Here is a 16,069-nt window from a genome sequence, read left to right as displayed (position 1 = left end):
AATGATAAGAAAATTTTACATATGGCTAGTCCGCAAGGTTATCTCACTCCCTCTCATATTTTATATGTTGATGACATATTTGTTTTCTGTAAGGGGGATATTAAGTCTCTTAGAAATTTGAGTATTTTTCTTAAAACATATTGTGATTTTTCTGGTCAATATGTTAATAACTCTAAAAGTAATTTTTTCACCATGGATAATTCTGCAATATTTGTCACCAAAATTCAACGTATTCTTTCTTGTAGTCATGGTTGTTTGCCTTTCAATTATTTAGGAGTGTCTATCTTTGTTGGTGCTCTAGAGTGTCGATTTTTTCAACATTTGGTTGATAAAGTCAAATTGAAGCTAACATATTGGAAAGGTAAATCTCTTAGCATGATGGATCGGATTCAGTAGGTCAATACGGTTATTACTGGATTTCTAGCTTATATCTTTAATATGTATAAATGGCCTATTTCACTTCTTAACCAAATTGAACAATGGTGTCGAAATTTTATTTGGACTGGTGATATTCTGATAAAAGGCATAGTCATCGTGAATTGGGATACGATTTGTTCTCCTCTTGAGAATGGATGTTTGAAGATTATTAATCTTCGTCGTGAAAATAATGCATATCTTAAGCCTTCTTGGAACTTTGCTTATAGCAACAGACCTTGGTCTTTTCTCTTGAAAGCCAGGATTCTTAAATTAAAATACGAGTTTAGAATGGTTTATAGATCCTCATTTCTTTGGCTTGCAATTAAGCAGTTTTATTCTACTATATTTGATTATACTTCCTGGACTATTGGTACAGGTTCTTTTATTAATTTATGGAATGATAAATGGTGTTCTACTATTTCTTTAGCAAATATTGCAGGTTATTTAATGGTGCTAGCATTCCGGATACAGTCTCTCAGTTTTGGACAGGTTGTGATTAGAATATTCACTTATCTTTACATAGATGCCTCAGTTTTTTAATCATATCATGGTTAGGGAGGAACAGGATATTCCTAATTGGATTCTTGATGAGTCTAGTCGTTTCACTCTTAAATCGGCTAGGACTTTTTTCTGGAACCAAGAGTTCCTTGTGGTTGGGGTAAATTCATTTGGTCTTCATCTATTCCGCCTTCCAAAACTCTAGTACTCTGGAAAGTTTTTCATGGACGGCTTCCTACATATCAACATATTCCGAAAAAAGGTTTGCATATATGTTTTATGTGTACGCTTTGTGAAAAGCATGAGGAATCTATTCAACATTTACTTTTTGAATGTTCTAATGCTTTGCATATTTGGAGTTTGGTTCGGAAGATTTTTCTTACTTCTCATTTCTCTAATAAGGATGATTTTCTTTCTTTTATTAAGAGTGATGGTAGTCCTTTGGTTAAATTAATTAAGCTTGTTGTGATAACTTTTTCTATTTGGATGATATGGTGTATGAGGAATTATGCTAGATTTCAGGATAAAATTGAGGTTTCTAAGGCTATTTTGGTAATTAAGCATTTAACTTGTCTAGTGAAAAATTCGTCTAAAGCTTCAATGAAGAATAATATGTTGGATTTCAACGTGATTAAATTTTTTTGGTATTAATACTCGTAGTGGTAAAGTTTTTCGTCCTCTTCCTTTTATATGAGAGTTTCCTTCACCAGGCTCGGTTAAAATTAATACTGATGGGACTGCTAGGAGGTATCATGATCTTACTACTTGTGCAGATATTTTTCGTGGGAGTATGAAGGAGTTTATTGATGTTTTCTTTGCGTTTCTTTTCAAACTGCTATAGTTGTTGAGTTTTATGGAGTTATACATGCTATGGAGGAAGCTTAAAAGATAGGGCTTACTAATGTCTGGCTTGAATGTGATTTTGCCTTGGTTTGTGTTGTGTTTACTGTTAGGACTAATGTTCCGTGGATGTTTCGTAATCGATGGAATACTTGTCTTAATTACTGTAGGAAAATCAAGTTTAGGATTATTCATATTTTTCATGAAGGGATTGTGTGCTAATAAGGTGGCTAATTTAGGATTTATTCATAGAAAATCATTTCATTGGTATAAAAGGCTTCCGTCTAGTCTGTTCTTAGAATTCTTTATGAATAGGTATAGTCTATTTTTGTATCGTTTTTGTTAACATATGGATTTTGGTCTAGTCCCCCCATATTTTTTTATTTTCTTTTTTAAATAATAATACTTTTTTCATGTGATGACAGATGATTGTTGTTACTTGAGGTGTCAGCCTAGCTGAAATGTCAAGTTGCATAGTGATATCTAACATGAAAGCTTTTATAAAAAAAAATACGAAATCAAACTCATGCTAGAAATCAATGATTGTTCCACAAATGATATAACTAAATAAAAATTAAAAGTTGATATTTATTATGAAAAAAAATTAACTAATAAGAAAAGAATGATTAGAATCTAGTTTATTATCTACTAGGCATATTCAAGATAACATGGACTGACCTAGTTTTTTTTCAAGATCTTGTTTGAATATTAAAGAACTTCAAAATACTTAAGTCATTAATGTCATTTGTTGTATTTTTTAAAAGGAATTATCTAATAATTTGAATTGTCATTGAATAGTGTGTATGAATTTAAACTCTCTTGAAACCTTGCATGATTTCTCATTCTCCTCAACATCCAGATAATATATGCAACAAAATTTCAAAAACCAAATGACTACTTGTGGCCTTAAGAAACTACATAGTACAAGAAGGAGATAATAAAACCATACCTAAAAAAGTTTGCTAAAGTCAACCATAGTTTAATAACAACGTTGCACTAAAAAAAATATATGCAAAATATTCTCGGGATGTCAGTATGTGTATGATGGTTTACAAACTTAAACTTTGTTAAAATTTTACATGATTTCTCATTCTCAACAACATCCAAATAATATATGTAACATTTTAGGGAGAATTCACATAGGAAATTCAACACTAACAAGACATGAACCATATAAAATATTTAACACTATTTTCAACCCAAAACATTAAGGTAAAGAGTTTGTGTCTTCCTTCTTAAAAATTGTTCAACTTTTTTTTTTTATTTCTAATCACATTTTGATTCTTAACAATATCTCCCTCAAGTGAGTCCCTTTTCACATATTGTTAGAAATCAATATGTAAATTATAATCTCATATCCAATAATAAAAATGAGAAAATTGAGCGATAATATAAAGAATATAATATTACACTTGTTTGCTTCAAGTTTTCAGCTGAGCTACAAAAGACCCAAAAAGAGGCACATACTAATACCTCTAAATAAAACATCCTTGAAAAATTCTCTACTCAATTATGTAATAACTTTCATATAGCAAAATTCAACAAAATCAAACCTTTCCGCTAACAGAATTATGAAATAATATATAAGTTTGTTATGATGTTATAAAAAATATTTTTCTAAATATTTTTATTTTTGGAAAATCCGCATTCCATATTTGAATAAATTTTAACTCCATTCCAACATCTTTCTTCTTTTTTCAGTCATTTTAAAAATTCTGAAAATATAAAAAATGAACCAAACATATTTCGAATTGTGTGTAGGATAAACATTTCAATTACAACCTAATAAGGTTAAACAATCGTGCGCTCGAAAAAAATAATTAATAACTAGTATGATAAAAAAAAATACTGCTGCTCGCGTCCTCACTGTTTCTTTATTAACCTAAGTTCATTAATTCACCAATTTTTTCAATGAGAGGAATTAAACATAACGTGTGATAATAAGTACGAGGGATTTTCACTCAGACTGTAGATCTTTTAAAGTAAATAGTACAATATTTGGTAAAATAACAAGATTACTGCCTAATATAACACTAAGTATAAAATTACCACATCTCATTTATTCTTCATATAGATTCATACTGTTTCCATTTCATTTAAATGCAACATAACTATAAATTCATCTCAATCTAGCTATTGGGATCTGCAAATTGCAGCTTGACACATTGATTTGGATAGGTATATATATACACACGCATATAGAGAGAGAACAAAATGCTATAGTTCAAGTTTGGCAGGAGAAAAGCATGAACACATAATGTAACATACTGAAACGGTTTGGCACCTAAACACAATGAAGTGCAGTCATTTGTAAACGGTTTAACACTTAAGAACTATAAAAATCATCTATTGAATAGAAAAATTCCACACCGATCACTTGCATATAAACAACATCCAGTTGCTAATTTCAAATCCTGTCCAGGAATAACGGAGAAAATTGTAATTGGATTGGTTACTTAGTCATGTTGATGCATGATATGGTTCTTCAAAAGATAGCAATGGCATATAGGTACCTAATTTGTTATAATCCAGTACCCGAGCTTTGGCCATGCTCTACATAGTCTGAAATGGTCTGAAAATAGTCTAGCTAGCATTCACATACCGCTTGGCATTGTCCCCAAGTTATCCGGTACTTTATTTCAGCAGCTTTATGGGAAATAATCATATCCACGAGGTCTTCATAATGTATCTACAAGTTGTATCTGCTATCCAGCCTTTGCCTGAAAGCCAAAAAAGTCGCCATTTATTCCAGTTCAAACTCTAAAAACACTTATGCCAATACAACAAAGGATATTAGTGGTGAATATCAGTAATTCAGTAGACTATTTGCTTAATATGCTGCGTGCCATGGTAGTAGATGACTCGGACATGTATGCCATGGATACGATTGTCTCCTGTTATAAAGGGATGAGATGACCAAATATAATCATTTGCTGCAGAAAAGATAACGTGACTGATGTATCTTTACCAGTTCCAGTGGCTGAATTTCCCAATCCCAAGTATACAAGATTCAATTTAATCCGAAAATAAAAAACTTAGGCAACAGAAAAAAAAAGTGCTAAAGAAATAAATACAATAAATAATCAACAGAGAAATTATTTTTTGTGCATTTCCAATATTATATTTAATCAACAGAAAGAAAGTTTAATAAGATGCTCATCAAAATAGAAGTGAACCACAAATTATGCTTCACAAACAAGGTTAATAGACATCATAAGTTGAGTAATCCTTTGGATTCCCGGGTCAACTCCTTAAAAGAGATGCCTTGCACACTTGGTAATATTCGTGGGAATTCATTTTTCAGACCCAATTATTCGCATGTCAGTTGCGCAGGTGGCAATAAGATAAAGACTTGCATCACTTCGGAGGAAATTCTCGCACACTTCGTTGATTTACTGATTTTTAATATCTTCGTAAATAATAAAAAAGAATTGACACATGGCTGCTGAGAATGACGTCATTGTATTAGAAAGAGGAAAAAAAATCCTTGAGGTTGCAACCACTGCATTATTCTATTAACTACTAATCAAGTTGGTAGTCGCCTTCAGATACGGCCAAAAACAGTATCTGGAGAATATCGTTTGAGGGTTTACACGGGATACCCTGTTTTCACTTTCAGAGGGCACAGTACTAATAGAATGACAATCCAATCCAACTAGTCAAGAGGTCTATTTTCTCTTCCTCACCCATGCCCAACGTTTTGAAAAACTGAATGTGTTCTAGATCAAATTTGCTATATAACTTTTGATCTAGAAATGAACTTAGGAGATCCTTTAACTTATCGTCTTGAACTTCTTTGGTCTGGAATCTCCTATTTATAGCGAAGTTTTCTTCTCTTGTGCGTGTAATTAAGTCACAATAATAAGAAATTTGTCACTCTAATTCCCCTCTTATTTCTTTAATTCAATTATTATGTCTTATTATATTGATTTTCTTGTCTATTCTTAAAATGATAACATGAATAAGATCCCCATTAATAGTCCATATTCACTCCGTAACTAGCATTTAATAGTAAATAAACATTTGCTTGATGGTGAGAGATATTATCGGAATCCTTGAATTCTATGTGATTATCCCTCGTGAAGACCAAATACCTACCAGTAGTACAACTTCAAACTAGATCATTCACAATGAGTTATTATATCAATTTTCCCTTTATTTGTAGATGATGGTACCTAAGCAATTTTTTAGGCAGGGGAATTTGCATGTTCAATGTCTTTGGTTTCCAAGATAGTTGCCCCACACCCTAACTACAAGGGGTCCAAAATCTAGGTGATTCGATTTAATAGAAAACAATTCCAATTTATCAGAGTTTGTTTAGTTTGTGAACACGTACGATGGTACTCGTTCGGCACAAAGACTGACTCATAATCATCGAGTGTCGACTAACCTAGCCACAATTTGTCTGGTTTACAAACCCTCAATCTTGAACCTAGGCGACAAAGATAGAAGGGCTTTGACTACCTAGTTGGAATTTGTCTAAGAGTTATCCTAAAGATACATAACCCCTCACTCTCGAGCAAAGGTGACGAATTAACTAGATAAGCTCCAACTAACCTAGTTGGAATTTGTCTTAGTGAGCAAAATGGAGGGAGAATACCTCTAGAGCATTCATTATGACAGGATACAAGGTCATTAGTTGGGGCGTGATGGGGAAGGAAATGTCACATTGTTCACTTAAAATAGGGTTTCACATAGTGTTTGTACATATGACAAACTTTGATTTGCAAATATTTTGTAATTCTTTGAGGTTAAGGCACAAGAAACAACACAATGAGGCCCAAACTTTGCAAAAAAAGAGAATACTTCACTTCTACAAAAGGGTTGCTACTTGTTTCTCTTATCGTTTTTTACTTCGCAAAACATTTCCATATTTTGTCTCTAAAAGTAAATCCTAGGTACACCCAAATCCTTTCAATTTGTTTGACCTTGTTGTTGTTGTTGCATTGTACGAGTGTTTCTCACACAAATGTATAAAGTATTGTGGAGTTCCACTAGAAGCTAACTCGATAACACGTACCAAGGGTGACTTTGGAAGAATCATCACGTTGCATATGAAATGACAACAGGAGCGTTCATCTTAGACCACATCAAAATCCTACTGTACTCACTCAAGGTTTTCATATCAGGATGTTGTCTTTTGCTCAAAATGAACATTATAGTTGTCTTACTAAGTGTTCGTTGAAAACCTAACATCCATTGTATTGATTGAACTTTATTTATGGAATGTCCACTTTGAAATTAGTGTCAAAATGAAAGAATGCCTTCATAGTTGCTATTTTGTTGGACATATAATTTGTATAGTGATCCTTTGTCAAATTCCTAAATAATGCCAGGATAAGACACCAAGAACAATAAGACGCGTGAGAAATATAAATTCAACAACAACTGAATTAAAATAGTTACATCATCTACTTGATCAAATTTCCTATAGGTTTGAGTTCCATTTGATAATTGTCGTAAAATCATAGCAGATCTCAGAAATCCAACACAAAGGCACAAGTGTTTTGGCAAACTAAGAAATCGCATTTGGTCCTTACACTTTGGATGATAGCCCTGCTTTGATACTCTGATATAAAAATTTAAGGGAATATTGGTTTGAAACTGTGGACATTGGACCATCTAATTTGAGCGTCTTGTTAGGTTTGGTGTCCAAAATCTTTCTTAATTACAAGACAAGACCTATCATTTTGATAGTTTTAATTCCTATTTACAATGTCGTTGCTCAATCTATGTTGAGGGAGAGATCAGTAAAACCAAGTGAAATTTCTTTGATTCCTCGTTGTTTGAATTTGTATAAGTAGGAAGGTTCAGAGTATGAACAAGACAAGTAGGATCAACAACTGAATTAAAATAGTTACATCATCTACTTGATCAAATTTCCTATAGGTTTGAGTTCCATTTGATAATTGTCGTAAAATCATAGCAGATCTCAGAAATCCAACACAAAGGCACAAGTGTTTTGGCAAACTAAGAAATCGCATTTGGTCCTTACACTTTGGATGATAGCCCTGCTTTGATACTCTGATATAAAAATTTAAGGGAATATTGGTTTGAAACTGTGGACATTGGACCATCTAATTTGAGCGTCTTGTTAGGTTTGGTGTCCAAAATCTTTCTTAATTACAAGACAAGACCTATCATTTTGATAGTTTTAATTCCTATTTACAATGTCGTTGCTCAATCTATGTTGAGGGAGAGATCAGTAAAACCAAGTGAAATTTCTTTGATTCCTCGTTGTTTGAATTTGTATAAGTAGGAAGGTTCAGAGTATGAACAAGACAAGTAGGATCAATAAAAGATGACTAAGAATCAATGATTATACAAGAACTCAACAAAACCAAACCAATCGATAAAAGTATTAGAAACATGAAATATAACAAAACTAAGCGATTGAAATGGAACCTCCTTGAAGAATTAATCCATGGCAACCAAGAACACGTGATTTAATCGGTTGAAATATCTTAAATCACCTTGGATGATCTTGTATGGGTCTCGACGATGTACTTTGAGTCTAGGAACTCAAGAACAAATCAATTCCATGAGGAAACAATGAGCAATATTCTTGGCAATCCAATATAGAAATTGGAATTGAAAACTAAACACAGACAAGATCCTATATTCTTGCCACTGAAAAGAATTTAACCAGCTGGTTATATAAGTATGAAGGTTTGATTCTTTGGAACAAAAAGAGAAAAAGAACAAGCAAACACGAAGGAGAAAGGAATGAAGAACAAGCCACTCTAAAAGTGATAAGTGCAAATGACAATCACCACTTGAATTTGGAAAACTCAAGAAAATATTCTCAGGTTGAGGACTTACCTCTTGAACTCAAGACTGGAGAAAGCTCTTGCTATTTCATTAATCTTCTCATGTTGTGTTATGCATGAGAGCCATCATGCTTATATAGGCAAAACTCACATATATGAAGAAACAAGGGAATGTTTGGTTTGTGTGTTAAGCCTCCCAAACAAGGCCCTTACAAGAAGTTGAAGAGTTAGGCCTTGCTTGGTTTCTCTAAGTTGCCAACCAAGGCCCTTGTTTTTTTATACTATCCTTGTAGCCAAACTACTTGTCTTTTATTTATATTCTAAAGAAAGATTCTATTATATCTATATTTTTATTCACAAGGAGATTACAAAAACTATTTATATTCCTTATGTCTTCTTCAAGCTTCTTGTACATTCTCCTTATATGCCTTCACACTCTTGAAAGTTCTTTATAAGGTCTTGTTCCTTGATTTTTTTTCTCTTGGGCCCTTGTAGTGACTCCTCCTTATGGTGACTCAGGTTCTTCTTGCTCTTCTCAATTTGAGATCACATCAGGAACAGTTTTATCTATCCCATGGTACACGCAAAATGTTTAATAGTTCAAAGTCATTGGGGACTTCAAAACCATAACATTGTGAATGAGTTGAGTTACTATGTTAATTTCCGCTTTATTTATAGATGTGGGTATCGTTACTGTTCTAATCAATTTTTTGGGTAATGGAACTTTGCAAGTTCAATATGTTTGGTTTCAAAGATAGTTGCTTGACACTAGCCTTGGGGCTTAAGATCGAGGCGATATGGTATAACAGGAAACGTGTTTTATTAATCAGGAGCTTGTTTAGTTTGTAAAGGTGCATGTATAATGGTATTCAATGACACGTTCGAGCACATACCGATGAACCTAGGAAACTAACTCATAGTCGACTAACATAGTCACAATTTGTTTGAGCATACACAATGCCTCAGCCTCGAGCCAAAGTGAGGAATAGACTAGATAAGCTCCAACTAAAGTAGTCAGAATTTGTTTTAGGTTTTCCTCAGTCTTGAGCCTAGGCAGTAATGAGATTGGATAGGCTCTGGCACACCTAATCAGAACTTGACTAAGGTAGTGAAATGATAGAATAGTTCTAGAACTTTTCCATAATGAGTCATGAACAAAAAAGGAAACATCACATTGTTCACTTCAAAGGGTTTCGCATGTGGCAAGCACACTTAAAGAGATGTAAGGCACATGAAACAACGCAATTATAAGGACAAAACCTTTCTAAAAGGAAGATGTAAGGCACTTCTAAAGAGGATCAACTGTCCTTTGCCTTCTTTTACTGTTTTTGACTTTGCCAGGTATTTGCATATTTCGTCTCCAAGAATCCATTATATGTACGCCCACAATCCTTCTTTCAATTTGTTTGCCTTCAATGTTGTTGAAATTCTTGTCATTGCGTTGTAGAGTGTTATGTGTTTCTTGGTGCTTGTTATTGTGCTCGTGTTCGACTTAAGGAGTGACAGTTATGAGAATAGGGAATATGCCTTGTCAAGCAAATAATGTTAATCATTCTCACACAAATATCTAATGTAATGTGGAGTCCCACTACACATCATTGTTTTAAGTGTTTCTACAAGACGAGTATTTTCATAAGTTAACTTAACAACATGTAACAAGGATGAATTTCGACAAATCACCACACATACATTAAAACAAGAGTGCTCATTATAGACCAGATCAAGATATTGTTCATGTACTCGAAGAAAGTTTTCAGGATGGATGTTCTATGTTGCTCAAACTAAACATTATAGCAAATTTGTTGAGTCTTCAATTGAGAACCTATCATCCCTTATATACATTGAGTTTGCGCTAAATCAAATGCAATGTCCACTTCAACACTATTGTCAAAATAAAAGTGTACCTCCATAATAGCTATTTATTCAAACATATAATTCACAAAGTTGTTGTGTCTCGAATTCTTAAATAATGTTATGATAATACACCAAAAATGATTACATTGTGCGAGAAGTATAAATTTGGTGACGAATAAACTAAAACGTATGCTTCATCAAGAAGCCTATATGACTATGTTTCAATTGATAATTGTCTTGAAGTCATATCAGACGTTAGCTTAAATTGGGTGTTGAATGAACAAAGCATAGATATGACATGAGTGTTTTGGTGAACAAAGAAATTGCATCTGGTGAGCCCCACTCTGATACTTTGGTTTGAATATTTTATGGGAATATAGGCTTGAAATGGTAGACATTGGGTTGACTAATTAGAGAAGGTTTCTGAGTTTAATATCCAAAATGTTCATTGATTATAGAACATTTTGGCACCCACTATAGATGATGGGAACACACTTGGGTTCACAAAGATGACAAGGAAAGTTCAGTACAAGCTTCAAAGGTGCAACACAAGCCTTAAGAAACTAAGCTTCCAAGAAGGTTAGTCGTTGGTTCCTTTCTATGGTGTTTATGGTTCGGCTAGCACTAGGGGGGTAGGACAAGTGGGGCAAGGGTTATAAACTGACCTAGGATGGTTCTTGGTTGAATCAAGATGAGTTTAAGATAGGTTCTTGGAAGGAGTAGACGGTAAGGTTGTGAAACCTAGGTTGAAGAAGAAGTTAGTTCTTGATTATCTTTCTTGGTCTTTTTGGGATACTAGTGAAAGGGGTTTGTTGCAGATTACCTAAGGGAGATTTAGAACTGGGTTTGGTGAATTTTGGAGGTGATTTGGATGATGAAAGGTGGTTTGGCCAAGACCTATAGCTAGACAAGGTACATGACTAGGGGTGTGGGGTTGAGGCTTTGTTGCTTCTTTTGGTTGTTTGGGTTGTCCTTGATAAGCATTAGGTGGTGGAGAGATAAGACATGAAAGCTTAGTAAGATACAAGATAATATGCAAGAAATGGAATGAACAAAGGCAATGGATGATAGAAAAGATGACAAAAGTAAATGGAATAAGGATAGGATAGGGTGATGATTACCTTACTAAATATACACAACCTATGGAGGTTGGCTAGGACCCTTAGAGGTCTCTTGATATTATTCTTGAAAGGTCCAAGAAGGCAAGAGAAAGAGATTTCACTTAAGAAAACTCAACCAAGCAAGCAACACTCTCAAAAAAACACAAGAGCTATTCAAAGCTCAAAATTGATTTTTATCTCTAGGGTGATTTGTAAATAGGGTGGTGACCTCCTTTTATAGCTGGAGTCACATCCTATCAAAGCTAAATGGAGATGTAGGATTCCATTTTACACATAGGCACCTAGGGTAAGTTATTTTAACCTAAGTTAGCCTTGTTCTAATATTCAAACAAGTTATTCTAACCTATGCCTCTTTTCAAGATATTTTTGTAATGCGCTAGACTTATGTAATTTTTATATTTTTGTATTCTTTGATGAAGCTTCTTCAAGTTCTTCTCTATTTGAAGAATACATTTCCACGATCCTATCAATGGGGTTGGTTAACCTGTTTCTACTCAACATAGACCTAGGGGCGGCACTATAAACTAAAAACAAAAACTGACAAAATGTGATATGCTATAACTAATGAAGATTTTGGACACCAAACTCAACAACCTGCTCAAATTAGATGACCCAATATCCACAATTTGAAGCCAATATCCGCTTTGATATTTAAACCAAACTATCTAAGCGGGTTGTCAGCCAAGGTGTAAACACCATATGCGATTTCTTTGTTCAAATTTTTTAAGGCCTTGAAATCATGGGCATTGGTTTATCTAATTCAAGTAGGTTGTCAAGCTTGGCGTCCAAAATCTTCATTAATTATAATATATTTCATTTTGTTTAGTTTTTAGTGTAGTCACTCAATCTATGTTGAGATGAAAATCAATAAAGGCAAGCTTAGTTGAGTTTACTAATTTCTCCCTCAACATAGACTTAGGGGCGACATTGAAAACTATAAACTAAAACTAACATAAAAATGGTAGATGCCATAATTAATGAAGATTTTGTCATACTTGAATTAGACAACCCAATGTCCATAGTTTCAAGCCAATGTTCCCTCAAATGTTTGGACCAGAGTATTAAAGCGAGGTTATCTTACGGGAGTAAAGACTAGATTTGATTTCTTTGTTTGCCAAAACATTGATGGTACTGCCTTGGCTTTTTGAACAGCTTACGCAGGTGTAATCAGTTGCTCATGAGCCTTCAAAGATTCTTTTACACGGAGGCGATTTTCCTCTACTTCCCTAAGGAGAAATTCTTCTTCTTGTCGGGTTGCCTATTCTCTGTGACTTGCTGCAAGGTGGAAGTCTCGCCATCATCCTCCAATGGAGTGGTGCTTCTTTGATTCCTAATTGTTTGAATTTGCAGAAGTAGAAACAGTTTTACCTATCTTGTAGTGAGCTCTAAAATATTCTAGTTCAAAGTTGTTGGGAGACTCCAAACCAGAGCATTCATAATTTGCGTTCTTATTGAAAGGAGGCGTCACTATAAACAAGGTGTGAAAAGAATGAAGTCTCCTTTCCAAACTCGTAGACTCCTTGAAAATAAGCTCTGATTAGTTACGAAGAAAGTACTCTTGCAGAAGACTATCGGATGCTCAATCACTATAGGGCTAAAGTAGTAGTAGTAATAATAATAATAAATAGTTGAGTATTGAATAAGTGTTTTCGTTGATATTGATGTACATTTATAGGTTTTAGGATCTCCGATAATAAGATTAAATAATAGAAAATATATTTGGCAGTAAATAAACACTTGAATACCGACTTTTGGTTCATAGTCTAGTACTTGATCAACCGAAATCAATTATAGTATATGCTAAATTCCCTTTTCATTTATAGATGGTGAGATAATTATTGTTCTAACGAAGTTTTTAGGTAGTAGAGCCCACACATTGGATATGCTTGGTTTCTACCTAGGGTTGCCTGACACACCCTAGCTATCCGAGGGCCCCCTAAGTCCAGTTTAATAAGAAACAGTGTATTAATAAAAGTTTACCTAGTTTGCAAAAGTACGCGGACAATGATATTGTGTGACCCATTTAGACATACCAAAGATGATCTTAAGTGACTCGTTCAAACTCAGACAGATGATCCTCAGAGACCTACTCATGATCACCAACTAGGTCTGAATTTGTCTAAGGCTTTTCCTAAAAATATTTCCAATTAAATTTTTATTGAAATGGAAATTGTGATTAAAAAATGAATAAAAGTTATAACCAGAATAGTAGATCTTACTGGAAAATCAGTCAGCAAAACAAATTCTTTCGAATAGGCAACTCTTGTCCGCGTCTTATGCAATTGAATAAGAATAACATTCTTGAGTCTCGGGTCGCGGCTAAAAATCTTTCAACATATTCAAAAGCGCCGCAGCCCTATTCCACCCTTCTCCATTCTCTCAAGTAGTCATGGTCAACGTCTCCCACCTTTTCTGTCACGGTCACACCCCAACCAACAAACATGTTACACATTATTAATCAACAGATCAGTGTCCAGTAATCAATTCACAAAACCATAGACTAAACAAACAGAGAAAGAATCAATCACCATCGTTCAAGCAACCACCCTTTAAAGTTCAAAGTCAGAATCAATCCATCAATCAACCAGGTTGAAGATGGACAGACTGGTGAAAGCAGAAGCAAAGGAAGTCGAGGTGATGTTCTTAAAGGGCCAAAAGTGCAGCTCCTCCTTCAAGCTAACAAACCTTATGCACACCATGTCAGTTGCAGTGTCTCTAACCACCACAAACCCATCTCTCTTCTCCATCAACAAACCCTTCTCGACAATTCCACCACTCTCTTCTGCATCATACACCCTACACGTCTCCCACACCTCCGACCAACCCCCTCTCTCCGACCCTCCCGACGCCATCGCCGTCCGAGCCACCATGCTCCCCACCGGTAAGGCCACCGTCGACCACCTCCGCCGCCTCTTCTCCAAACCTGGCCCCCACGTCTTCCGCGACGCCGTCTTAACCATCTCCCTAGTCGGACCCCACATCGCCGAAAGCCTCATCTCCCAAAAACCCCAATCCCACAACCTCTTCACCAAAGCCATATCCGGATGCACGAGATCGCAGCTCACGAGACTGCTCAAACCCGCCGTCGAAAACGGCAGCGCAGACGCCGTCGCCTGTTTGCTCGAAGCCGGCGCGGACGCTACCGCAACGGCAGAGTCCCTCATGCCACCCGCAATCAGGGCTGGGAGCCTCGACGTGGTGAAGCTTCTGGAAGCATCTGGTTGCGAAATCGTGGAGTCAGTTCTGCACGAGGCCGCGGCGACGGACCGAATCGACGTGATGGAGTTTCTGTTGGAACGCTGCGACGAGGGTTTGGAGGTCGATTCGGTGGACTCGGAGGGGAGGACTCCGATTCACGTGGCGGCGATGGAGGGGCACGTGAGGGTTATCGAGTTCTGCGTCTCGATGGGAGGAAACCCTAATTGCGCGGACTCGAAGGGGTGGACCCCGCTCCATTACGCAGCGTGGAAGGGACGCGTGAAGGCCGTGGAGTGTTTGTTAGAATGCTCAAACGTGAAGTGCGTGAAGGACAGGGAGGGGAGAACGGCGTTTTGTGTTGCGGCGGAGAGTGAGGAGTCCGACGAGCGCAGGCGTCTGGTGGACTTGCTGGGGTTGGGCGACGCGCTGATGCGTGCGGCGAGGGTTGACGATGTTCAGGGCATAAAGAGGTGTTTGGGGGAAGGGGCGAGTGTGAACGGAAGGGACCAGAACGGGTGGAGCCCACTGCATTGGGCTGCGTTCAAGGGTGGAATAAAGAGCGTGAAGGTGCTGCTTGAACACGGTGCTGAGGTTGATACTGTGGATGATGCTGGCTACACTCCGCTGCATTGTGCCGCCGAAGCAGGGCATTTGCAACTTGCACTCTTCTTCATCGCTCATGGTGCTTCTCAATCTCATCTCAAGTCCTTTCCCTATCTTAACTTGTTGGACTCTTTTCAAAATCAGGTTTTTCTTCCTTCTAAATCTAAGACACTAATGTAACACCAAATCCAAATCTCTCTTTTCTGTACATACTGTGGAATCGTCCCTGCTCGTTGTTTGCTTCATCAAACCAGAAAAGAAGCTCTTCAATATCACTCATTCTCAAATTCATAATGCAATTGTGTTTATCATCAAATTCATTTTTGGAAAAGTAATGTAGATTGGCTTGTGTGAACAAGTTTGATTTCTTTTAGACAGCAACATTTTGTGTTAAATGAACGCTACAAGATGTGGTATTGTTTCATCAGTACTTAATATAATGGCCATTTTTAACTCATCACAGTACTTAATAAGAACCTTCTGCAATGGCCATTTTTATCATTGCATTTAAGTATATACACTACATGAGTCTCTTTCTTTGAAGTTCTTAACTAAATTCTACTTGTTATGCATGTACTTAGGCTTGAAAATAGTTATAAGCTCGGAAATCTTAAAAAAATTAATTTAGTTTCTCAAATTTAATATTTAAAAATAAAATTCTATTTTTTTAATTTTAAAGATACTAAATTTTAAGAAAAATGAAATTTTAAACCAAAGTTATTTCAAATTTTGAAGGTGATTAAAAACACAATTAAATCTTTATCTCTC

At 35.7% G+C, this 16,069-nt stretch overlaps 1 protein-coding gene and 1 long non-coding RNA gene across 7 annotated transcripts; one reads left to right on the top strand and one right to left on the bottom strand.

Moving 5' to 3' along the window:
* Positions 1-3,954: 3,954 nt before the first annotated feature.
* Positions 3,955-12,718, bottom strand: LOC137829667 (uncharacterized). Of its 6 annotated transcripts, none has more exons than XR_011084059.1 (2): positions 12,582-12,718; positions 3,955-4,475 (listed from the first exon to the last, which is right to left on the bottom strand). It is a non-coding gene; the product is annotated as an uncharacterized lncRNA (long non-coding RNA). The 6 variants fall into 6 exon arrangements; XR_011084060.1 differs by lacking the exon at positions 12,582-12,718 and adding an exon at positions 11,501-12,573; XR_011084062.1 differs by lacking the exon at positions 12,582-12,718 and adding an exon at positions 8,578-11,494.
* A 987-nt stretch (positions 12,719-13,705) lies between these two features.
* LOC137829666 (protein VAPYRIN-LIKE-like) lies at positions 13,706-15,617 on the top strand. The gene has a single exon (XM_068636530.1). The coding sequence runs from the start codon at positions 14,096-14,098 to the stop codon at positions 15,479-15,481; it is 1,386 nt and encodes a 461-aa protein (XP_068492631.1). The 5' UTR covers positions 13,706-14,095; the 3' UTR covers positions 15,482-15,617.
* Positions 15,618-16,069: the final 452 nt, after the last annotated feature.

The sequence above is a fragment of the Phaseolus vulgaris genome, chromosome 7, assembly GCF_000499845.2.
Source record: "Phaseolus vulgaris cultivar G19833 chromosome 7, P. vulgaris v2.0, whole genome shotgun sequence".
Lineage (NCBI taxonomy): Eukaryota > Viridiplantae > Streptophyta > Magnoliopsida > Fabales > Fabaceae > Phaseolus > Phaseolus vulgaris.
The sequence above is the reverse complement of the archived record's forward strand: the minus strand, read 5'-3'. Positions and strand labels throughout refer to the sequence as shown.